Source organism: Trachurus trachurus, assembly GCF_905171665.1.
Source record: "Trachurus trachurus genome assembly, chromosome: 9".
In the NCBI taxonomy this organism is placed as follows: Eukaryota; Metazoa; Chordata; class Actinopteri; order Carangiformes; family Carangidae; genus Trachurus; species Trachurus trachurus.
Genome location: NC_139895.1, coordinates 12,710,552 through 12,735,841, shown reverse-complemented (window position 1 = coordinate 12,735,841; position 25,290 = coordinate 12,710,552). Strand labels below are relative to the sequence as shown.

The following is a 25,290-nucleotide window of genomic DNA, read 5'->3' as shown; positions in this document are numbered from 1 at the left end:
CGATTAATCTCAAAATTTCCTAAGTTAATCGTGATTAATCGCATCGTTTTCTTTTTTGCTTGAAATCACAGCAATATGAATGGATAAGAAACATAAGAAAAGAAACATCTGGATGTTTCTTATGCTTTCCATTCATGGTATTTAAAAATCAGCTGTCAGAGAGAGAGAGCAGCCTTGTTTGGTGATAAGAAGAACAAGTTTTCTAGTGTAGTCAACATGCAGCTTTTCTGTAACATTACAAGACGGCAACGGCTGAGGTTCCAATGTCACAGCGTTAACTTAATCGTGTGTTTTCTTTTTTCGTGTTATTTAAAAAAAAAAAAATTTAAAATTAAAAAAAAAAAAAAAAAATAGTGCCGTTAAAATCATTTTTGCGTTAAAGCGTTTATAAAAAACATTGTGTGAAGTTCCGGTGAATCAAAATAAAATAAATCAGACATTGGAGTAACTTAAATCAAGCTTTTTCATCCCAGGAGCAGTAGGGTTAGCAAAGCTGCTAAAGCTGCTAACACAGCCATAGCTTGTCTCTTGCCACCATGGGCTTCAAACACACGCTTTATTAAATTAAAACCGAGTTCTGTTCGGCTAACTTGTAGCTTTCTCCTCTAAAGATGTAGGTCTAGTGTGTGCCATTAATTATCAGTAGTTCAACAAAAATGTAAAAGGTTTAAAATTCACTTACCCAAAGCAGCAGCCAGTCCAGAAACTGAGTGAGAGAAAATGAAAATGTCCGGAGGGTGTCGCAGAATAAACTCCACCCATGGCCACTTGTTCCAGTTGCATGCCAACTGTAGCCCAAAAGCTCGAAACACCTATCATCTGGGAGAGTGCCTTATTTCAGAACTGTGCCAGAAGAAAAATTCCCTCCAATTTTGAAGGTATGGCAAAACCAACGTGGTTATGATGTGGACCTCATGTGTTTTGCCATTTTGTCAGTTACATAGGGCCAGGTGCTTCTATTACAGAACTGCCCCAGAAGAGATATTCCCTCCAATTTTACCAGTCACATACCACATGCGGCCCAAAAGAATATTCTATTATCTGGGCCAAGTGCCTCAGTTAAATAAGTGTACCAGAAGAATAATTCCCTCCAAATTTGAATATATGGCAATGCGTATGTGGTTATGATTTGGTCCTCATACATTTTGCCATACCACATTTCAACCAGAGGTGCCAGCTAAATGCCACATGTGGCCCAAAAGTCAATGCTATTGGGGATAGCATCACATTTTGCAAGTTTACCACCAATCTTGATAGACACCTGCATCAATTTTCTTGTATTTTGTGTTTCTGGCAGCTTTATATATTTTTTAATTGACAAATGAATAAGTCAGACTCATATAGCTGAGTTCATATTAAAAGATGGAAAGGCTGCATGACAATAACAAAAGTTATGGTTGAGCGGAAAAGTTGCCACACTGTCTACTCAAAGTTATGTTTCATAGAAAGCCTATTTGCTGTTGCTGTATTTGTAGTTTGTTAAAATAGAAATTGAACGAATGCACTCTTTAATGGAGACCCTGAAGGAGACAGTGCGTATGTGCTGACGGCTGCAGTCCCTGAAACGACTCTCACAAGGGCAGAAAAACGTATGATGTCAGTTCCCAGAAGATCCTGCCCCGAGGCTATCACTTAAAATAATGAGGAGAAAGGCTGCCGGTGTGTACGGTACGTACGCATGTAATGGCCTCCTGGATCTGTGGCATTTATCTGCTGCTGACACACATGACCTCCTATGCTTCCCACAGAACTTGCCCAAACTTGTGGCGTTTCAACTGTTAAGTTTGTCACGTGGAAGAAACAGTCAAAACACTTAAGGGGTGAAGAGTTGAAGAGGATTTCCCCTGATTTTTTTTAATATTAGTGTCTTCTCTGTTTTTTTGTACAGTCATTCATAGTAAAAGGACATTTTTATCACTGACCCGGCAGTAAGGCCCTGTACTGAACGCTTAGTCATAGTCATTACGCAGTTTCATCCCTGAAAAAAACATGTCAAGACTTATTTGATCCAGTGTTAGAAATAAACAGATCGGTACAAGTCCTTAAAAGTGCATTAGGCATTAGGTTTTATGCGGCTTACTTCATCAAAATGGCCCCAAGGATAGACAGAAATAGATATATGACCTGGGGCCTCATTTATCATTGTGGATACACCTTTTTTTACGCCATTTTCCCCTCGTTTTGTGCGTACGCACTTTTCTCCGCCAAATTTGGGATCTATCAAGCCAAAACCTGACGGGGAAAAGTGCGGACATTTACACCCATTTTGACCCTGGCATACGCCTTTTTTGAGGAACAGGAGGAATTGGCGCCACCGTTGCTGAGTCAGAGAACTGCAGTGTGAGAGGGAGAGAGGAGCGGAGTACCTACATTTAGAAGAGCACAGAGGATTTTTTTAAGTAATTGTGGTAGTGGTGGACCGTTGATGCTGGCAATCCAACCCGCTCTATAATAACACTAGGCTTTATGTTAATTGATAAACAGAGCGCATTGTGGATTTTGCTTTTTTGATTAGGCTATGACGTCCGACAAGGATCAAACCATCCAAGTTTAAAAACACACCGGCAGCAGCGCACACTGATCTGCAGCCTAGACTGTTATTATTCTGTCACCTGAGTTAACGAGGTGCACGTGTGTTTGGAGCTGACGAGAGGAGAGAATAAAGAGTGAGACAACGCGGCTCTGAGGAGGAACTGTGAAGGACTCAGCTCAGCTGACCTAAACCGAGTCCAGTAGAGCTGTAACTGTGTAGTGGGAAGGCCTGCAAAGTAATGGTAACTATCGTCCTGCTTCCTACATTGTTTTAACATCTAGGTAAAAAAAAAAAAAAAAAAAAAAAAAAATATTTTCTGGGATAAACGGGCAGATTACATGAGATTCTTCTTCTTTCTGCTCCCTTTTGTTGAGATTTGGGAGTTTTTTGTTTTTTATTGTAGCTTATTAAAATGCAAGATCATTATTGCCCGTGTATCTGCTTTCGGAGAAGCGGAGAAGTTCCGCTTCTTTCCCCCGTCCTCCGCCGGTTGTCTCCGTTGTCACTTTGTTGTCACAAAAGTTGCTGCGCCACAGAGAGCACATGGCTAATTAAATATGCACGTGCTGACCATATATAGTTGTATATAGGCGTTCCGGGGGTGGAGTAAGAGGTGTGTTCACGTGTGCACCATTCTTGAGTCCTGTGTGACTTATTGCGGAGAGTTGTGCGTACGCACAGTTTGATTGATCTGAAAAAGGTGTAAATATTTAGGGTGTACGCCATTTTCGTCTTTTCGCCGTACGCAAATATTTAGTAGCAGTTTTACACCCTCTTTGATAAATGAGGCCCCTGAAATGGCTTAATTCAAGCTATTATTATTATTATTATTATTATTATTCAAGTCAGTTTCATCCATACAAATTACATTTAAGTAAACTATGTTGTAGCAGATTGAGGCATTGTTATGTTTAATCCAGTGGTTTCTAAATGAGTCTGGCTGTCTCCCTCAAAGGTTATATTCTCTGAGTGGTCTGGAGACAATAAATATTGCAGGAAAAAAGTTTAGTTGGTCTTCAACAGTCCCTAAAATATGGTAAAAATGTCACTAGTTTTGAGTCTGTGTGCTCATGTGAAAGTCCTTTTCCTTTATCATAAAACTTATGCTGCAGTCTGGTAATTTACAAGTTACATAGGCTACAAGTTTTTTTTATTTATTATTATGCGTTTTTACTTTTATTATGACAGAGAGAGAGACAAAAAATTAAGAAAAGAGAGAGCCAGTGAACCTGTGGTATGTGCTTTATCAGGTGAACCACACTGTTAGTTAAGTTTTTTGGAGGACATTTAATATTCATGTTCTTCGTTACGCCTGAAAATGCTTAAATTATAAAAAGTAAAATGTCATTTTATTTTTCATCCTCATGGGTGCCTCAATGTGTTTTTTGATGTGTAATATTTCTAATGGTTCTTAAAAAAGTATTCATTATAATATATATTTCTCTGCAGGCGGACAGTTAAAGGAAAGACAGAAGGCGACAGTGTGAACTTTGCATTTGACTGCAACTTTTATTTTTTTGCAAATACACTAGAAATGTTTACAAAAGCACTGTAGAAACATCTGTGCAGTGTAAATTATCAAAACTAAAAATGAATATTACTTTGAAATCATTTTGCACCTAACATGACAAGGGGATTGTCATTTTCAGCAGCAAAACAAATTAGTACATCTTTTAAGAGGAAACGTCTGTTAGTGACTTCAGAACATCGAAACTGGGGAGGGGGGGAGATGCGGTTGTTACACCAAAGAGCAAATTAAGGAAAAATAATAACAACAACAACAAAAGGATGGTATGGCACTAGTGCTCATCCCTGATGGAGGGCGTCATTCATCTAGATAGTTTACACAGCATCAATTCTTCACTTTACTCGGTCATCAAGATAATCAGCCTTCCAGTAAAAAACCACTCCAGTTTGACAGAAATCGGTGCATCTGGCTCCACAAACACAATTTTTTTTACTCTCACAGGTTCTCATACACGTCCGACAATCTTAAACCATTCATATACACTCTTACAGACATTTTCTTATATTTTACAGGGCTCTGGCTGGTCCCAGTTTGACACACTGGTCCATCTTTTTTACACTATGTTTTGTATTTTCAGTGTGAAAACAAAAGTTGAAATATCGAATGGAAATGAAATGTGCTTAATAGCTTAATATTACAAAATAAAAGTCTAAATCACGCTACATAAAAAAAGAGGAATAAATCCTACACAAGTGAAAACTAACAAAAAAAAAAGTCACAAATCGAGGAACATAAAGATACATAAATATCGTGTGGCCCCTTTACAAAACATCCACAACTTATTTTACACAGCTCTGTATTGCTTTGTCTTACATAATACTGAGAATTTTTTTTTGCTCACAAAGAGCATTGATTACTTTTGTTTGCATTTGCGCCAGATGAAAAACAACAAAAAAAAGCAATACCCATCAAACTGCTATCCGATTTTTTTTTCCTTTCTCTTTTTTTCTTTTTTTGCCTTGATGTAAAAAAGGCACATACATGCATTCACGCACACACACAACACAGTTGCAAATACTTCACTTAAGTGGTGGCACGATTTAAAAAAAAAGAAAAAAAAAAGGTTGGCGGTGGTTTTGTGGCACAGCCGTTATCAGAGGAGAGTAAACATGGCGCTGGGGCAGATCTATGTGGGTTATCTTTGGTCAAGCAGGGATGAGCCAATGGGCTTGGAGGATTGGGACTCAAAGGTCAGTGTAGTAGAAGTCAGACAGGTGGAGGAGTGGTGGTGGCGATGGCTCAGGTGTGTGTCATTCACACACAGACACACACACACACAACTCACAGGATTAAGGTTTTTAAGGTTCAAGTAAAGGTGGATAACGATGGGCTGTGAGTTCGCACAAGGCAAAGTTTCTTGCATGTATGTGAAATTAAAGGCCTTTTAGTGACTCGATGTTACTTTAAAGACAATTCAACAGTTTGGGGAACAAACAACACACATATGGTGTATAGTGGTTAGCTTAGCTTAGCATAAAGCCTGGAAAACAAAGAGGAAAAGGCTCTGGCTCTGGTCACTTTTACCAAATTGGTCCTTGATGCTGTAACTTCCTGCTAGGGCTGCACCTTGTGATGTTTTTCATTATATATAAATCTGCTAATTATTACAGTGTTAGATGCTGATGACGGCATCCCAGAATAAATTTGAAAAGCTGAAATCATCCATTTTTTGGCAATTGATTAATTGATTAGTCAAATAAAAAAAGTTTTTGGTTTGTTTGGGTTTTTTTTTTTTTTGGTATGGACTGAAAACAGATTTAGACAGAGGTGCTCGAAGGCGAGTTTTGTCTTCGTCTACACTTTCTTCCAGTCTTTGTGCTAAGCTAAGCTAAAATAAGATGTAGTTTCAGATCCAAGAGAGCGAATAATTCCCCAAAGTGTTGAGCATCTGCTTTTAAAGGACTCTCCACCAGTGTCATTAAACCCAGTGTCAGACTTCTGACACCGATCTTACATGGCGTTGAAGTGGCTCACCCTTTCTGTCAAGTCTACTAACCCTATAATATATATAATATAAACCCCCATGATACATGTGATATGGTCAGATCAACTGTTAAATGAGGAATGACAGGTTAACTGTGATAACTTTACATAAATGTCGCTAGTGATAACTGTAACTGCTAATTCCGATAAATGGCAGAAAGCTTTGGGCTTTGTATCTTTGTGCTCAGGTGGCAAAGGGTCGGTGAAACAGAAAGTCTTCAAGATTTAAGACTTGAAAATAAAAATAAAAGGAAAAGACTTTGTGGATCAACCTGAAACCGAATACGAGCACATTATGGTAAATTCCCCATATGCAAATACAAGTCCATAGGTTATGGCATGTTTTTTTTCTTTCTTTTTTTTTTTTTTTTTTAGCAGCAGCAATAACAAATACAAAAGTATATCAAAAGAAGACACTCCATGTGCTGAGAAGCAAGTAACACAGAGGCAGGGATGTGTGTGTTGTCCAATCACCACAACAACATCACAACCAACACTAGCCAGGACAAACCGTTGAAGAAATGTTTTGAACATATGGACCACCTACATAGAAATGACAAGGACAAAAAAACAAACAATGAAAATACACAGGGCACAATTTCCAGGCAAAGTGCAGGGAATTTTTTCCACGATGACAGTTTTATGGCCTTAGGTTCACTTCCCATTGACAGACAACAATGGGTTTTTTGAATACGTGTGTGTAACGAGACAAATGTGGCGGACAGTAAAAAAAGAAAAGAAAAAAGAAAATTAATAAAAAAAAACACAACAACAACATGAAACATAAGACAAAACAGTGATTCAAGTGCTGTGTGCTGCGTTTGCCCGAATGCCTACTACAGCTTCCTTGGCAAACCAAGCGACTGCACAGCGGCGAGTGGCGGCGCACAGGGCTCCCCTTTAAACACCCACTGATTCCACTTTTTTTTTTTTTCTCTCTTCCTCCTAATAGTCACGGCACTTGACAAGTGTCTTTGACAGATCAGCTGTAAATATAGTAATAGTATAATAGGACCAAAACAAAAACCTGGTAGCCTTGTGTGAGGACTGGTTTTAGCAATCCAAATTGTGCTTTCTCTAATAAAAAGAACAGTGTAGACGTGCAGGAGCGACGGTCGACACCAGACAAGAAGTTAGTGTCTTTCAGCGCACCTAGGTGGACTGCTTGCTGGATTTGGTCAGAGGTATCTCAACATTTCCCCTTTTATATATGTACAATAAGGACAAAGAGATTTCCAGCTTATTTGAACAAAGTATGAACATAAAGAACACGCTGAACCGTTGTAAGGCAGAAAGCAGGTTCAAGTCTCCCTTGTAAGTTCTGTGGGTGTTTTTTTTTTTTGTTTTTGATTTTTTTTTTTCTCCTTTTTGTCTTAAATGTGTGATGAAGCCTAAAGAAGAAGGTGCAACTTTATCAAGCTACTGTCGGCAATCCTAACAATTTCACATCTAGCTACTAACACCTTATCTAATGAGGGCTTTGAAATGTAGCCGAGTATATTTATTATTTTAACTAGTGTCGTGTGGAAGGGGAAAAAGAAGTGGTGATACATTTATTTAAAAAAATAATAATAATGAGAAGAGGAAGGGGTGGGGCCAAAAATCACGAGTATTTCAGGTGTCACACTGCACCGTGCCTGTGTCGAGAAAAACAGTTGCCCTTCAATTGTCCGTTAAAACAGGACACTGAAGTGTAAGATAAAGGTGCACAAACACTGTCACTGACTGATACTTGAAAGTGCCATGTGTATGTGTGCGTGTGTGTGTGTGTGTGTGTGCACTAATTGATCTTAGGAAAAAAGGCAAAAAATGCTATAAATAGTTTGGCTCAGTCTGATTTTTCCTTTCCTATCTTTCTTTCTTTTGTACAAAAAAAGGATATGCCAAGTTCATTGTTTTGTTAGCAAAACCGTTTTATCCTCAGAGCCCAGAGAGAGTTAGCTCAGAGTTTCATCCTAAAGATCGAGTTTACTATGGTTTTATTTATTTATTTATTCATTTTAAATCTGTTGGCTTGTGAGTTTTCTCCTCAGGCAAGACTGACGGAGAGGAAATGAGCGAGAATAATACGACGACTGTAACAACACCCACTGTCGTTCAGGTGAATACTAAAACACTCTTTGAGCCACGTTAGTCGGCAAAAGTCTGCTCAGAAGAAGATCATGCATCCGTGTGCAGCAGCAGCAGCAGCAGCGGCGACACCTAATGCTACTGTTTGTGTTCCCTCAGAAGAAAAAGAAGAATTACGGGAAAAAAAAAAGAAAAAAAAAAAGGCTTGTCCTGGCCTCCGAGCCCGCTCCCCCCACCAAGAGTCTCGCCGTGTGTTAAGTGAGGGAAACCAGGACGGAAACGAGGAATAAAAAAGGTGTGAGAGTTTGTCGTTGTGTTGCGGCACGGCAGGCAGTGAGGGCCATGCTCAGCAGGTAGAGGAGAGGAGGACAGACAGTCATAAGAAGGCTCAGTGAGAGGAGCAATGTCTTTGTTGACTAAACATTTACTGGGTGGTTTGTGTCCCACCCCCTTTTTTTTTTTTTCTTCCCCCCACCACCCAAAATAAGTGAAAATGAGCCCACACTGTGTGTTGTGAACCCCCCCCCCACACACCCGTGGTAATGTAACACCCCTGTGCTGCTCCCTCAGCCCCCTTCCTGAGCTCCACACTCGGGCAAGGAGATCCTCGATCAACACTTCTGGGCCTCCACTGGAGACATGGCAATGTAGGAGCCGTTCCTCATCGGCTGCGTGGCGGGGGCGGTTGGCGTTTCCGACGGCTCGTCCGGCTTGTCGCTGACCTGCGTGTAGGCCATGTCGTCTTTTGTCGTCTGTGGAGTCGGAGGGATGACAAGGAGGAGTTAGTACAAACGCAGCACTGGCGAGACGTCCCAAAAAAATGTGTTTTTTTTAATGCTCAACAACACTGACATTGAAATGGGAATCAATGTTTTGACTGTAATGCTCACACAACAAACCTAAAGTGCACCAGTTACCACAACAGAAAAAAAAAATCCACCACATAAAACAAATAAAGACTTAAAAGCTTAAAAGAAACCAAATTACACTGTGAGGCGAGAACTTAAAAAAGGGAAATATCATGTCCGTAAAAGACAATTAAAAAAATGATAATAATCAGAGATGATGGATAACAAATTAAAAAGGAGAATAGCAAACAAGGCAAAATGAAGACTTACAGTAAAAGAATGAAAAGCTTCAGTAAAATCAATACGTTTTACTTCATTCTAAAACAGAAAAGGAAAAAAGGGGGGGTTACAGAAAATTAAAATTAGAACATGGTTAATACAACACTTCTTCACATTGCAATTAAGCAACAACAGTCTCTCTGTCCTAAGATAAACTTCAATGCACGTATGTAATAGAATAGTTGGATATTTTATTTTTGGAAATTTGCTTGTTCAGTTAAAAGTCAAAGCTTGTCCGAAGGTAACAGGAACAAAATCCAAAACACCAGCAACAACAAGGTCAAAACCCGTGTGTAAGGATAAACCACTTTGCAAGCTATTTGCATTCTCTCTAATATTTGCCGCCTTCATTTGTTTGTTTTTGTTTTTGGCTCATTTCCCGCTCTCCGTCCCCACGTATCCAATATTCAGCTAAATTCCCAATAAAGTTGTGCTCATTCTTTTCCTTTTTGTGCAACAACTATGAATACAGACAGAAACACGGCCCTTTAAGACACATGTTAACCAGCTATCACTTTCAAGCTGCTGCTTATATGTTAATGACTCTTTTTCTATGGAGAGTCACCAACTTTTGTCCAAAATGTCACTAGATCGCTTTCAGAAATAAAAGAAAAAGTTGGTAAATTTGGCAACTTCGCATTTCCAAGAGCTACAACCACAAATGTAACTCCATCACTCACTCAGTCAGTCAAGTCAGAGTTGTGTTTATAGGACTTAACGCTGCTGTTGTGGTGGTTTAGCCAAATACGACAGACTTTGATGCTGGTAGGCATATTCTGTTACCTTTGGACAGAGTCAGGCCAACTCTTCCACCCTGTTTCTTGTCTATATGCTAAGCTAAGCTACGATAACCTAAGATAAGCTAACATTCCCCTGGCTGCAGCTTTTTTTTGTAAACAAACATGAGAGTGGCTCTCATCCATCAGCCAAACAGAAGTAATATTTCCCAAAAATGATCAAACTATTCCTTTAACATGTGTATACAAGGCCACTCTATGTATAGACAGTGAATAACTTGCACTATAACACCACTGAAGGCAAGTAAGGCCAGGGTTCATATCAGAAATCCTATATTACTACTACTACAGATAAGAGGTCAACGCACTTTGGTACTCGACAGTGCTAAGTTAGTTCATAGCTACGCTGACGCTTCCTCCCTGAAAACGATGACTCATCGTTTCATCAGGAAAATAAAAACTGATGCATCGACTTTTTGGAAATATTTAGCACAGAGAAACACATGAACACCATTTGATCCAGAATTGTGGGAAACTGCACATGCAGGCTTTGGCTTTAGCTTTGGCTTTAGCTTTGCAGGAATTCATGCAATGTGTTAGTAGTCGACATGCGCGCAGCTCAGAGGTTAAAACCTGCCCGAAGCTCGGTGAGGTTAATGTAAGGAAAAAATGTTAACCATGCAGAAACCAGTCAAAACTTAAAAACTTTCTAGCATTTACTGGACATATGTCTATCTATCTATCGTCACTCTAGGTCCCATTTACACTGTGAGCTAATGTCAGTGGGTAGCACACGTTTCTGTTTTTCACACCAGGGTAACTGTGGGGATTAATAATAATAATAATAATACTACTACTACAGTTTAGGATTAATATCACCACAGCAGCAGGGAGCTTGTGGAGTGGGGAGGGTGGGTTTGGGGTTGCAGTTCCTACCTTCTTCTGGCGGTTTCGGCAGAACAAGACGACGAGCACCAGCAGCAGGATGATGCCCATGCCCACGATGAGCAAGGGGAAGTTCGACACGAGGGTCACGATGAGGAGCAGCGTCCTCATCTGGGACGCCGAGTCATCATCGATGGTCGCCGTCTAAGGGTTCAAGAGAGACAACAGACAGTATTGACTTATGGTTCCCTTCACTGGAACAGGTTTGGTTCAGTTTTGCCTGTGTTTGTCCTCACCTCATTGACGAACATGATGGGGAAAATGGTCTCGTTGATGTACCTGGTTTGTCTGCAGACAGACAGAGAGAGAGAGAGAGAGAGAGAGAGACTCTGAGGTCAGGGAGAACATCTGGCTCAACATCTGGCTCAACATGTGGCCGTAATGGGGACAGCGTGTGGCAACAGTGAAGTGAAGTGGGTCACAGTTCAACAAAAGTTTGACTTACGGGAAGCCCATGACCCTCTTCATGATGATATTGAGCTGCGCTCGCTTACAGGCACGAATGGGAACTCCCGTTGTCTAAAAATAAAAATGATAAAAGAGAGATAAAAGATATTATTTTACGTACAAAACCATGTGTGAATCTTGGTGCAGATTTTCATTTTTTAATCTTTCTCTCTAGAGATGCTTCAGTTTGCGGCTTTTTAAGAAACAAATTCCCTCAGTTTGACAATGTTTTCTGACAAATTCTTATTCATTTAGACCCTTAATGTTGTTTCTGCAGCTCATGATCAAAACAATCCCTGTCATTTTGATAATGCCGTCATAAAACCGAGCTTCCTCACAGACCCACATGTCTCTCTAATCTGCTGGGATATTGAATATGAGCCGTACCGGCTGCAGGTCCAAGTACGTCTCGTGTTCCTCCTTGTTGGGGCTGAGCCCGTCGATGGCGTTGATGTACTTGGGGTCCGCTTGATAAAAGTGGGGGAAAGACACCACGATGGGAGCGCCTGGAGGAGGGGGGGGGGCAAGAAACGATTGAGACAGTCAGTGTCTGTGTAAACACAAAGGGCTGGAGAAAGATGACGATGAAGAAGAAGAAACGTGAGATAAGATAAAACTATCTGGTGTTTTGTGTGTCAGGCAGATAGATGGAACAGGAATCTCAGTAATTGATATATTGCTGTAGATAGAAGACGAATGTGTGTTCCAGGTCGTATTTGGGCCTAAATAGCGATAAGAGAAAATTGCACCAGTAGCTTTGATTATGAAAACACAAACACATAACATATTTGAACTTAGTTAAATTGGGTATATTATGCATATTTGCACACATATGTTCTCTAAAACTTAAAGACAACATAGTAATGTGCTTAATCAATGTATTTCACATACTCAATTTAGGATTAAGTTCACGAGGATGCAAAAAAAAAAAAAAGACGCGGAAATCATTTTGAGCCTCACTAAGGAAAAACATTAACACCACTCTTAAAGACAGTCTATTAAAGTGTCCATTGAAATTTCTATAAAAATGTCCCATTTGGTCTGACAGGCAGATGATAGATTTTTTCCCAGCACATTTCTGGTAATAATAATAATTATTATAATGAAGTCAAATCACCAGCTGTTTTTCAGCCCGGGTGCTACTGTGATCTAAAGTTAAAACTTTTCAGTCTCACACATTTCAACAGCTCTGTGTAAAATTCTGCAATAGATCACCAACGTATCTGGAAACAAATACCAGGAAAGATAAAAGAAAAAAAAAAAATACTGGATCAATACTAAAAGTCTAAATCCTGTGATTTCATGTAGTAAACACAAATCCCTATCTAGAGGTCATTAGTTAAATAAGAAACGTATTTTATCCCCTTGATGATATTAAACTTTGTGCTACTGTAACTACACAAACAGCAGCGTGCTGCGGTTACAGTAGCAGATCGTTCGATGATACTACAATGACTCCATGTGTCCGACCCATGGCTGGGGATTGCCTTATCAGAGCAATCGCGCTACCACTCGATGACCACCATAAAATACTCCAGCAGTTAATTATTGAGCCCTGTATTGAGTAAAAATCTGGCATGCTCAAACAGAGGGAGTGAGGCCGCGGTGACCGACTCAACGGACATTTCTGTGGGGTTAAAACAAGGTGGGGGGGAAACTGTGTCATGGGACTGGTTTGGAGGTGGTGGTGGGTAACTGGGTCAGGGTCTATGGTTACAGAGGGGGGGCTCAGAGGGAGTGAGAAAGGGGGGTTGGGGGAGGGGGGTTAAGTGGGCGGTGTCCCTACCTTCTCGACAAACGCTGACTTTAAGCACCCCGGTGCCGAGACAGTCTCCAGCTGGCACACAGAAGCCGGCGTTGGAGGGGTTCTCTTTGGGACTCATGAGGACGTCGTTCGGGGGCGCGAAGCGATACGCCTGGATGCCTTTCACGTCCACGTCCTCCACATAGGCCAGATGAATGGACCTGAGGAGAGAGACGTTTGGGAATCATTGTGGAAGACGGTCTAAATAAAGAGGAAGGCAGCAGCTGATCGTTTATCTTCTATTCAGTTTTGGAGCATAAATTTTAAAAAAACGGTGTCAAATATACAACCTGATCACTTCCTGTACAATCTACACACACGTTAAGGTGTGTCAAGGTCAAACTCTGGACTCCCCCCACGTGTGTTGTTGCATTCATCGTCAGTCTTATCAGACGTTGTAATAGCCACAACTCAACTTAGGATCTTATCAGTGAATTTAGTACAAGCACATTGTTTGTTACTCAGTCCTCATTTCCCACTAACTTACACCTCACCCCAGTTGTTGGTCCCCACCCTGCTGCTGCTGCTGCTGCCGCTTTGACTATAAACAAATGGGCAACCAACCACACGCACGCACGTGCGCCGCATACCTGCAGAGATCAGCAGCAAAGATGTAGAGGAGCTCATTCCTGTTTATCAGAGGGTGGAAGACGGCGCCGTCCGTCCCGTTGATCATGTTGCTCTGATTGGAGGACCACCACGTCATCTGCCTATTGTTCATTTAAATAAAACAAGAACATGATATATTAGTGTTCGGAGAAGCTCAAGTGCTACACTTAAGCTTCCTCAGTTTTTTTTTCTCTTTTATGGATAGTATTATTTCCTCTTCAGACTCACATTTTACATGAAAAACATCTGATTTTAAATACAATGCTTATAAAACACAACACACTGTTAAAGATTACAGCTTTTTTTTGGCTTGTAGTTGATTATCCTGCCATTTATTCTCTAATTAATCCAGTTCCCGTTTACTGTCCACCTCTTAATCTGATCTCCTTGCACTTTGTCTAATTGAATAGAGTAAACACTTAGGTTAGGATTTCCTACTTTACTGAATTTAACTGATAGAGATAAAAAAACACACAAAAAAAACATGGCTGCATCATCATTTCCCACAATCCGCCCACAAATGTCTTGTTTAGAGAGTGACCAATGGGTCAACACCCAAAATGACTTTAGCTTACTCATCATTACGAGTCATGCGAGAAAACAGTCAAATCATGATGGTAGAGAAGCTGAAAGCAGTGAATGTTTTTTTTTTGTGAATGGTTCTGCATTAAAAATAAAAGGACTATGCAGAGGTCAAAATAAATAAGTGCAGATTAACTTGACTAAATGCGACCAAATGCAGCAATTACCCCCCCAAAATGCTGAAATTTAGCCAAAAGTCCACAACAAATATATATGAATTAATATAATGTGTGTAGTACGATTTTTTTCTTTTTTTATATGAAGTGTGTAAAATGAGCTCCAACTAAAAACACTGTTAAAAAAAAGATTATTTGAAGCATAACTTGCCCCTGTTAATGCCCCTGTAAGTAGGCCTCTGAATGTAGGATTTGTATTTGTAATGGAGAGGATTTACACAGTTGCACTGGTTCTTCTACTGAGGTAAAGGATCTGAACACTTGTTTCCTCCACTACTACTGGATCTGACCTACACATGCTGATCCCATTCAAAGTACAAAGTCACTTCAGATGGACAAACACAACCCTTTTGCAATTCTGCTCTGCCTGCGGCACAGGGAGCAAAGGCTTTCTTTCTCCCCGTGCCCCCATGTAACATGTTGTGTAACGAAAAATAAAATGTGCATATGAGGAGGTCTAGAGGGGAGAGAGAGAGAGGGAGAGAGAGAGGAAGTGGAAGCCGTGTGCTGACAAGACAAGTGTTTTACAGGCACTGAAGAGAGCACAATAGACAGAGGACCCCGTCTGACATGAGCCGTTACCTCAGGCCGTTCCACGAGTCGATCTTGCCATAATCCAAGTAGTTCTGCTCGCCAGTGTGGAACACAAACTCTCCTTCATGAGTGCCATTTTTCTGTGGAAAACAACACACAGGGTTCAGACCGAGCTGCTGTGACCGACAGATGTTGAGGATACAGCAGCGAGGCACTGAGTCAGAAACGAGTGTTTATGTCTGCTGACAAAGGACCATGGGAGCTGTGAAAGAAATACGGCTTTGTATTTGGCATTAAAAGACGCCCCTTAGCGTTTTCTCACCCAAGTCTTACACAATAAGGGTTTAGTAATCAATTGAAGACTGGTGGTGGGCGTTTGAGCACATCAACTGTTTTGACCTCAGAGAAAACTACACTGATGTTTTCAAAGTCTTTTTTTTTTAATAAAACTTTTAAATTTCTATAAAAAATGTTTGGCAACAGTATCTCTGAGGGCAAAGCTGATGTCTTTTAATGATGTATTTCCTCTGACTGAACTGTCCAAAATCCTGGAGATATATTTAGTTCATCGTCACATGACAAAGAAAAGCAGTGAATCATCACATTTGGGAGGCTGGGAATTGTAGATTTTTTTTGGCAGTTGCCTGAAACGAGTTATCGCTTAACAAAATAGCTTGTTTAGTTAGTCAAAGAGACAGACTGGTTGTTTTTTTCACCCAGTTTAAATGCATTCCTCAGCATCACAAGGCCCAGCACCGCAGACGACGTTACCCTATAAACAGGAAGTACAACCATCTTCCATCAGCATCTAGCCGATATCACTTCTTGCACGACGCAACCACAGGCTTCCTCTTGTCCTGTTGCTCTAGTAACTCTTAACAACAGGGGGATCTAAAGTTTTACTTATAGCTTACCTTCCACATCAACCCAAAGTATTCATCCACGTCAGGCTTCATGGTGCGGAGCTTTGAGAGGAGAGGGTGTTTGTATCCCCACAGGACCTCGTGCACAGTGCGTGTGATGAACAGCTCAACGCCAATGGTGGATTTCAAGTATATGGATATGGCTTGTCTAAGGAAGAAGCTGTAGGAGCTCAGCTCGTTGATCACCGCCTGAGGAAGAAAGACAATGAGTTAGGTAGTGCTAACGTAAAGAAACGCTGGTCGCTTGTTTGTCTTGGCCCGACTGGGCTGAAGAAACTGTCACAATAGATTTGACCGGAATAAGAGTTAATAAAAAAATAATAATACACACACGCCACTCAAGTGACGGAAAGCCATAACAGCTGGACCAGATGGACCATGCCTTACCACAAAAGGGATGTTGACAGTCCTGATAATGTCAACCTCGGGGTTACCGGCGGACTTCTCAGGCACAAAGACAAAACTTTTGGGGTTGAGGGCGTAAACCTTGGTGCCGTTCTCCAGGAAAGTCACGTTTTCCCTCGGCCTGTACTCCCTGGTGTGGAAAAGGGGGCATCGGTCAGTTAGTCCAGATGTCTTTTTGTTTTGATTTCACAAAATCAAACCCAGATGACTTTCGGAAATATGGGCCGAAACGACTCGTTAAAAAACAAAACAAAACAACCAACAGTTTCCTTTTCCATCACGATATATGTTCACAGCTGCATCCCTGCTCCCAAAACACTGTCTGAATGTCAAAACCTACCTGTACGTATAAGGTCCGATCTGTTTGACAGCTGGCTTCCCGCCTTTCAAGAACTCCTCTGGATTGGTCACATTGAAGAAGTAATACTCCATATACACAGGTGGCGGTGGATTCTTCCATGACTCAAACATTTGGCTCTTCTCCGTCAAAGTAATTTCCTGTCAGGAAAAGAAGAAGAAGAAAAAAAATCAATTGCACATTCAGATTGAGAAACAGCAAAAAAAAGAGAAAAAAAATCAACACAGACCGCAACATTTGTGAAGCAATGTTTTATTCACAATTTCGGCACTTTAAAAGACTTCCCTATTCTAAGTGAGGGCTCATCTGAGAGCACACATGGCATTTTTTCTGCAATGACTTGGTGTCGGGCCAAGACCTGGAAACCCAGAGGGATGCCGAAAAAAAAAAAGAAGTCCTTCATAGCCGAAAAACAAAAAAGGTCAGAACAGGCAGAAAGTCTGAGCAAAGGAACGGCACAGTTTTTGACCTCAGCAAGCCAAGGCAGGAATCTGTCTGTGGGCTACTAGTCAGCCCACGCACCAGAGAGATGTGTTGCAATAATAACAATAATGCATGACATGTGTGCAGCTGTAGGCATCATCAGGCTACGTGTACAACAACAGGTAAAAGAAAACTGTAAAAAACCAGAGGAACTCATCAAGAAGATCATGGTTTCACAGATGTTTTGGATGCGATCATGCGGCCAGACGTAAACCTGCAAACCAAAGTCAGGGGCAACTGTGTGTGACAGAAGCCGGGCTGCTGCAAGTCTGAACATGAGAAATCAGTAACCAGGCCGTCCCAAGTGTTCAAGGAAAAAAACTGAAAAAGCTGAAGCTGACGTTTGTTGACCAGGGAAACAAGAGAGCCTTTTTTATTCTAATATAGGGGAGAGTCTTTTTAAAACTTGGGGAGAAGAGAAATGACCCACTTCCTTTCATGTATTTTAAATGATGTGTTCCTTAAAAAAAAAAAGCCACCTCCCCGAGTGAAGCAAGGTAAACCAGAGGAGAGAGGCCTCATATCGTCAGCAGACGTTGAGAAGTTATAGCTTAAGGTGTGGCACCCACTTCCTGTTTAGGTTGAAACTTCCGCTATATAAGTGTGTTTTGACCTGGATTGGTTTCGTGGGTTTTTGCGGCATGAGCCCCGCTTTACAAAAAAAAACCCCGTTAGACGTCAATGAGCGAGGTCATTGAACATACCTGCTTTGATACCGTCGCGTCGCTGCGTAGCAACGGCGAGATGGTTCAACTAACAGAGCATAAACATCAGATTCAAACACTGATCTGGGCATGTGATTATATAACATCGCTCCTCAGTCTTTAGGGCATCGTACAGAAACAACCAGAGAATATTCGTCTTATTTCTTGTCAAAATGTCTCATTTCTAGTCAAAACTGATCTCTTTCCACTTACATAAGACTCATCACCTAAAAATTTACTTGTCTTTAGATAATTTTCACTTGTTTCAAACAAATTTTCACTTGTTTCAAACAAATTTTCACTTGAAATAAGTAGAAAAATCTGCCAGTGAAAGCAAGTCTTTTTGTGCTTATAATAAGAAAGAAAAACTTGCTCCACTATCAGATTATTTTAAGTGAAAATATGCTTGAAAGACACAAAAAGTGTCTAAAAACAAGCTACTTTTTAATGTGATGAGTCTTATTTTAAGTATAATGAGTTTTTGACTAGAAATAAGACAAATATTCTTTGCAGTGTATTTTCCCCCAATTCATCTGATAATCATTTAGACTGCAACTTTCATTTCATTCTTCTTTTTGGTCTAATACTAAAGAATTACTAATGTTGCATTGCTTCATTTCAGATTTAGCCCATGATATCATCAGTCGGGGTGACACCCTGATTAATCGGTTTTAGTTTTACGTCACAGCCGTGTGACTTCTTGTCTCCTGAAGCAACGAAGAAACTCCAAAAAAGGAACTTATTTAAGACGTGAAACTCTCCTGGGATTCAGTGATTCTTCATTTTTAATTAAGACTTGAACTGAGAGAGAAGTGAGTGGCCGTCATAAGGAGCCAGGGCACTGAAGGACAAAACACAATGCTAAGCCAGCAGAATTCATTTCTCTCTTGTTGTCCTTGTAAAAACAAAAAACGCAAACTGTCACTTCTGAAACCGGCTTCACGTCTCGGATGCAGCCCTTTCCCCACCTAACCCCCCCCCCTGCAGAGTTTGGGAAACAACCAAAAACGACCGTGGCCTGCTTGAATCCCCTGTGTTTGCCCAACCTTGAACAAAAAGGTGTTTAAAAAAAAAAAAGATCCTTCTAAGTTAACTGTCAACTATTTGTCTCTCTGAAAATAAAAACCTTGATGTATCACTAAAAAAAAAGTGAGGGACAACAACGCAGAGAGGGCTGTCAGTGTGATCAAAACACAGCGTTTAGCCTTCAGCTGGTGAAAAGCGCTGAGTTTAACTAAACAACAGCGACAATGTGACCCGAGCCTTGGCCAAACAGCTTCGGGCAGAGCTTAGGTGTGGTGTGACAACAAGATCCTGTTTTTTTTTTAGCCACAAGAGGAGAAGAAGTACTTAACAAGTTCATCCTGTGGGGAACATTTCACTTTAAAAGTTGCACATGAATGGCACAACTTCAACTGAACACATGCTGCGTTCGACCAGCTCGCGGCCTTGTTCTTGAACGCCTCTTACTCAACCAGCCCTGTATTACTACCTTGAAAAGTCTCCTCTCTCTCTCCCGAGCGGAGGCAGAGAGAGGAGTGGCACGAGGCCGGGGGAGGTTTTCTCTACAGAACCAGTCGGGATAGGCAGTGGCTGAGACGACAACAACAAGGCACTATATATGAGGTCGCTCCCAGGCTGAAATCCTGCCCCTGAGGCCAAGGAGTCTGACAAATTCCTCGCCTGACATTTCTTTTTTTCTGCTTCTGTTGTTTCTCTCCACACCCAGCTCAGCAGACATACAGAGTTCATGTCCTGGAGGTACCTTTTGACTTGTCCCCCCCAAACAACTAGGCTACATCATTATCACAGAGAAGGCCTCATTCAACATCAGATTAGGTAGATTTTAGAAGTCAGTTCAGCATGTCGGCTTCTGCCTAATTCAATGGGAAGACCGTGGCGAAAGAGGATTAGCTATGCTGTCATTTCGTGTAATCGCCAGCCACATCAGAATTACGTCCCCCCGTTGATGAACTTTGACTAACTCTTTTTAATTTGGATCCCCTGGGACGCTGCCGTGATTCAGAATGAGAGAAAAATGAGACCCAAGGAGACCTAAATTTAACTCCAAGAGGGGAAAAGCGTGTCAGTGAGGGCAGCTGTTTGTGAGTCTCCTACTTGGACAAATAGTGTATGTGTGTCCTCTATTCCTGAATTTTTCCTTCCTCTTCAATAAAAAAAAAAAAAAACAACAAAAAAAAAGTGGGAAAGGGGAAAGGAAAGGAAAAAGGGAGGGGGCGACTTTTAAAGTACAAATTATGAGCTGTACCAAGCATCCGACAGCACTGGCAGTGATTCACGTCTGTAAGAGGAATGCGAGGTATTTGAAAAAGGGGGCAGACAGCAGTGAAGGGTCTTGCAGGGTGGGATGGGGTGTCAGCTGCCAACAACCCCCCCTCCCCAATCCCATCCCATCCCATCACCTACATCTGAAAATAAGAAAACACACATCATAATTCACACACCTTGTGTACAATAACGCTTTCCCTCAAGTCAATGAGACCGCAAAGCCAAGAATAACATCGAACTGATATTCACACTTGACCGTCGACTTGTGCCGCATGTTGAGCCAGTTCTGGGAGGGGGAGGTGGGGTGAGGTTGTTTCTGTGCAATGTACGAATCTATCCCAAAGTCAGAAATAAATGTTTAGCTTTCGCTGTTCTCCATAATGTCAACATTATTGTTAAATCATTGCAAAAAGCAAAACATTAACTCCTGTGGAATATATGAAACAGAGAAACTGCAGATCGAGCTGACGAGCTTTGACTGATCTGTGAGACTGTGACAATTCACAAATGGACCAGGATTCAAATTAAAAATGTATGACTGCATTTGGAGTATTGGTTCATTTTTTCCCCCCTCCCAACGATTTAAACTTTGCAATCAATCCCACCAGTGCTGATTGGACTGGTTTGTTCGAGTTGGATGCTTGATTTTCACAACAAAGGTTGGTGCAAAAGCTGCTCCCACGGCCACACAATGTAAAGAACAAAAAGAAAAACTTAGTGCAGACCCCTCCACTGGAAGTCAGGGACTCCCTGCCTTTCTCCTGCACTCACCCAAGCTTCCCTTCCCCCCATCCATCCATCCATCCATCTATCCATCCAGACCTGCACACCTCCCCCCCTTAACCCACTGTGTCTCTGCTGCTGGCTGAGATTCCTACCAGTACTATACCATCTACCCTCCCAAAATCTACCCAATACCCAAAATGTCAGCACATCAAGCCTGTTTCTGCAGAAATGTGTCACTGGGTCATGCGCATGGTTGCTGGACAGGACAGGTTATGGGCATACTACCAGCTAGAGAGGGAGCACCTAATCCCTGCTCTCCCTCAGTTTTCCCCACAGATCTTTTTTATTCAATAAGAAGAAGTTAAATGCATAATGTGCTCACACACAAATCCTGTGGGTCCATATAGGTTCGTCAAGGGACATAAAAAGCAATAAAACAGGATGAGGTCATAATAAAGTCACCTCTGAGAGTCACACAGGAAATTTCCCCCTCTTGGGGAATACAGGGGATTTCAACCTGCAGGTAAAGCGGCTGTATCAATTAGACTCGGCTTTTGTGTGATATTTGAAATGAAAAACACACATGCTGATCAGTCATTTGTCTCAGTGTGAGCTTGACCGGCACCTCGAGGCTGCAGCAGCACTGCATGTACTAGGGACTTATATACACGCTGCTCAACCACCGCGGATCAAGCGGATTGTTTAAAGGGGAAAAACCGCTTCGAGATGATCCCGCAGAGCTGCAGCAGCACACACAACCAACACAGCAGATACACACAAAACAACAACAAATCAAGTGTTTTTCTTCTAACAAACATAAACGTCTATATTGGATGATCTTGTGACCCCTGCATGTTCCGCCAGCAGCGGGTGGGATGATGCTGAATGCGCATGATTGGCCACTGCAGATGAAAAACGCTTAAACATTTTAAAAACCACCCACAAAATGTGACAGATGGTGGAAGGGAAGGTGGTGTTACAGTGCACAATGGTTGATTTTATAAAGAAAACCATCAAACTGACCTGTTTTAACCGGCTGTGTATCATTGTTTGGAAGACTTGAGCCACGACCAGGGCGATCCCCACTATCAGGAGGTGAGCGCACACGATGCCGGTGGCGTAAATGGCACAGGATCTCCGAGTCATGATGCTTGTTTGGCGGATGTGCTGTCTTCTCTGTTGGCCCCCCTCGACAAAAAAACACAAAAAACTTATCAGAAGTCCTTTTGAAATGTAGCCTATACAAAAAAAAAGCTCGTCGTCGGCTCCTCAGCAGCAGCTTGGTTGGTTGGTTGTAGTGATGATGGGTTTAAACTTCTCGTTCCGCCGTGGTGGAGTGAAATGTTGGCACCGGTTGTCAAAGAAGAAAAAAGATCCGGGGATATTAACACTGATGATGGATAGAAAGATGAAGAAGCTGGTGGTGGTGGTGTTGTAGTGCTGCTGGGTGCGGTGGGTTGAAATGAAGCAGCAGCAGCTCTCAGCTCTCAGCACATCGGTACGAAGAATGAGAAGAAGAGGAAGAGCCGACCACCTCCTCCCTTTGCTGTGCGCATTAATGAACTCGGTCAGGCGAAAAGCGTCGTTTTGGGAGGCTGCATGGGCGGTGGGCGTGTGTATAGGCTAGTAGGAGTGAAGAACAGGCAGTGATGATGGTGGTGGTGTGGTGGTGGTGGTGCTTTCCTACCCTGATGTCACCGTTTCCATCAAATCTGACAAACATGCAAAAGTGAAACAAAAACATCAACATCATCATTGTTATTTTATTCTATTCTTTATGTGCAACTTTTATTTTGTCCGGTAACTTTTTGTTTAATTGTTGTGCTGTGCTGGTGTGATGATAGTGTATAGTTTCTGGGGTTAAATAACAATAATAATACATGTTGGATTATTTAATGATAGCAGCAGCAGCGGCGGCGGCGTGCTCGCGTCCACGTGAACGCGCCGGTGGAGAGTTTTATTTTATTTTATCTTATTGTTATGATTATAAACAGGTTTATCCGGTGTGTTAACGGTGCGAAAATGTAGCTGTCACCCGTTACAACACTGATCCACAATAATGTGCATGAGGAGGAGGAGGAGGAGGAGGACCGTTACCTTTTATAATGACTCCGCTATCTCGCCACATCGCGGCTCCTTTAATAAACTCAGCGTGGACGGGAATAATGAGCCATTCAAACGAGCAACTAACTCTGACGTAGGCTCTTTGTCTGACCAGCAGACGATCTGATTGGTCGACGTTATCCCGGACCACCGCTCGGGACCACTCCCCCCGCGCGCTGATTGGTGCGACGCTGGAGTGTGCGATGGTAAATTTGATCGACTGATTTCAGGGCGGGGTTTATTTAAAGGGGAACGGGACGGATGATGTCCTCCTCGCAGCTCCCACACAGCACAAGACAGAAGAAGTGGACAGTTCACCTGCTGTTGCTGCTGCTGCTGCTGCTGCGGACCCTCCACTTTAACCACATATATTAGGCTACATACATGCCTTTACTGTGGAATGTGCATGATTTATGGTCACCATGAAGAGAAAACGACCACTAAATATCGACAAACATAAATCATAATGTGGAGGGAGAGCATCTTGAAGGGTCCTGGTGAGGAGGAAGAGAAACTGCCACTCTGAGAGAGAAAAAACAACATGTCATGTATCTTTATGGTGCAGAATTTACCTCAGTGTGTGTAATTTCAGCCAAACAAAAACAAAACATATATTTTGTCCCAAAGTACTTAAACCAATCATGCAAATAAACAAAAATCACTCTGCTAAAGGATTACAACAAATTTTGAACTGTATATCTTCAAGTTTCACTATGTTTTACATATCATAGAACAAGATGGCGGCCCACACCTGGAGAAAAGTGGCAGTTGGGAGGTACAGAACAAACCTGAGGGGTTTTTCCTCAACATCACTTGATAATTACACTTTTGAGAAACTAATTATCTCTGTGACATGCACATGTTTATATGAAGGCTAATACACTGACAATTTTATGAACCTTAAAGATTAATAGATTAACAGAGGGTAATTTGTACAAATGTATCTATACAAACCTGTATACAGTATATTGCCGCAACATGGACATGAAGGAGGGATGTAAGGCCTTTAATAAGTCTCAAAATCTATTCATATGCAGGAATCATGTCAAATACAAATGTGCATGTAGTAGTTTTTGAATTGACTGGTGTGAATTCTGCAGAAGGAAAAACCAGCAATGACATTCACTCTGCAGATATAGTAGGAAAAAAAAAAAAAATCCATTGGTTTCAGCACAGCAAAGACTGATCTGTGCTATGCAGCTCCTGCCTGCTGGTTGGTTGGTTTTCCCCAAGCTTTTGGCCCAGTGAATATTGATTTTTGTTCAAAGCATATTTTTAATTTTTCACTATGATTCAGTCCTCGCGGCAGAGGGAACATCAGTGTAGTGATACTTTGCTTGCACTGGTCTTGGAAAAGTATGAAATGTGCATTCAGACGTCTTTAAATAGGGGAAGATGTTAACATGGTAGCATCAGTATTTTTTTTTAATTTTTTTTGCTGTCGAACCCCCTTTGGAAAAAAAAACACAGGCCCTGATAGTGATGACTCCTGACTAGAACAGGAATTGCTTGCTGAAGTTGTGGGTGTTTAACACCTTTAAATGCCATCAGTTCTTCACTACATCAGTGTGTTACCAGAATTTAGTCAAAGCGTTGTCAAGTTTCGAAGTAAGAAAAAGGTCAAAAGGTCACATTTCACTAGGATGCTCCGATGCCTTTTGGACTCTTTGGCACTCGAAGCATCTAACCGGTGTGCGGCTGAAACCGGACACCACCGCCCTTATTTACAGACAACACCAGCTGCTTATCTCAAGAGGAGGAGGCTTTTTTTCCCAGAAATCAAGTTGACGAGACGCCATTTCAGATACCGAGTTACCTAATGAGATGAGAAAGCAGGCTAAATCTGTCTCTGCGCTGTCTCATTCACAGATTCATCCGATTGGTTTGCCGCTTCTTCTTCTTTTTTTTCACCAATGACTCTGAATCAATCTCGGGGAAAGCTATCAGATCTCATGAGGGATCCGTTTCTCACAGACTGAGATTCGTTTGAGGTTTGATTGATGTCTAATAGGATTCATCCTGTTGTAAAATGCTGTATGAGCAGGATGACTGAAAGGTGAGCACGGTCATTCATCCCCTTGTTTCATAATCCATTCATGAATAAAGTGGGACAAAAGGCCACCTTTTTTTTTGTCCGACAGTGATATACATCATATTGTTTGATGTTTCTTCGTGGAAGGAACTGACTGGGCTGGACTCTTAACATTAAGGTAATTGAGTGTTA

The 25,290-nt window shown here is 41.6% G+C and overlaps 1 protein-coding gene across 2 annotated transcripts; it reads right to left on the bottom strand.

Moving 5' to 3' along the window:
- Positions 1-4,011: 4,011 nt before the first annotated feature.
- Positions 4,012-22,583, bottom strand: scarb2a (scavenger receptor class B, member 2a). 2 transcript variants are annotated; one of them, XM_083979238.1, is made up of 13 exons: positions 21,987-22,583; positions 16,744-16,901; positions 16,386-16,533; positions 15,990-16,187; positions 15,124-15,215; positions 13,765-13,884; positions 13,157-13,335; positions 11,758-11,876; positions 11,369-11,442; positions 11,160-11,211; positions 10,915-11,067; positions 9,233-9,280; positions 4,012-8,866 (listed from the first exon to the last, which is right to left on the bottom strand). In XM_083979238.1, exons 1-13 carry the CDS (start codon positions 22,107-22,109, stop codon positions 8,726-8,728), a joined length of 1,605 nt encoding a protein of 534 aa, XP_083835364.1. In that variant the 5' UTR covers positions 22,110-22,583; the 3' UTR covers positions 4,012-8,725. The 2 variants fall into 2 exon arrangements, with proteins under 2 accessions (XP_083835364.1, XP_083835365.1); XM_083979239.1 differs by lacking the exon at positions 9,233-9,280 and having other exon boundaries at positions 21,987-22,580.
- Positions 22,584-25,290: the final 2,707 nt, after the last annotated feature.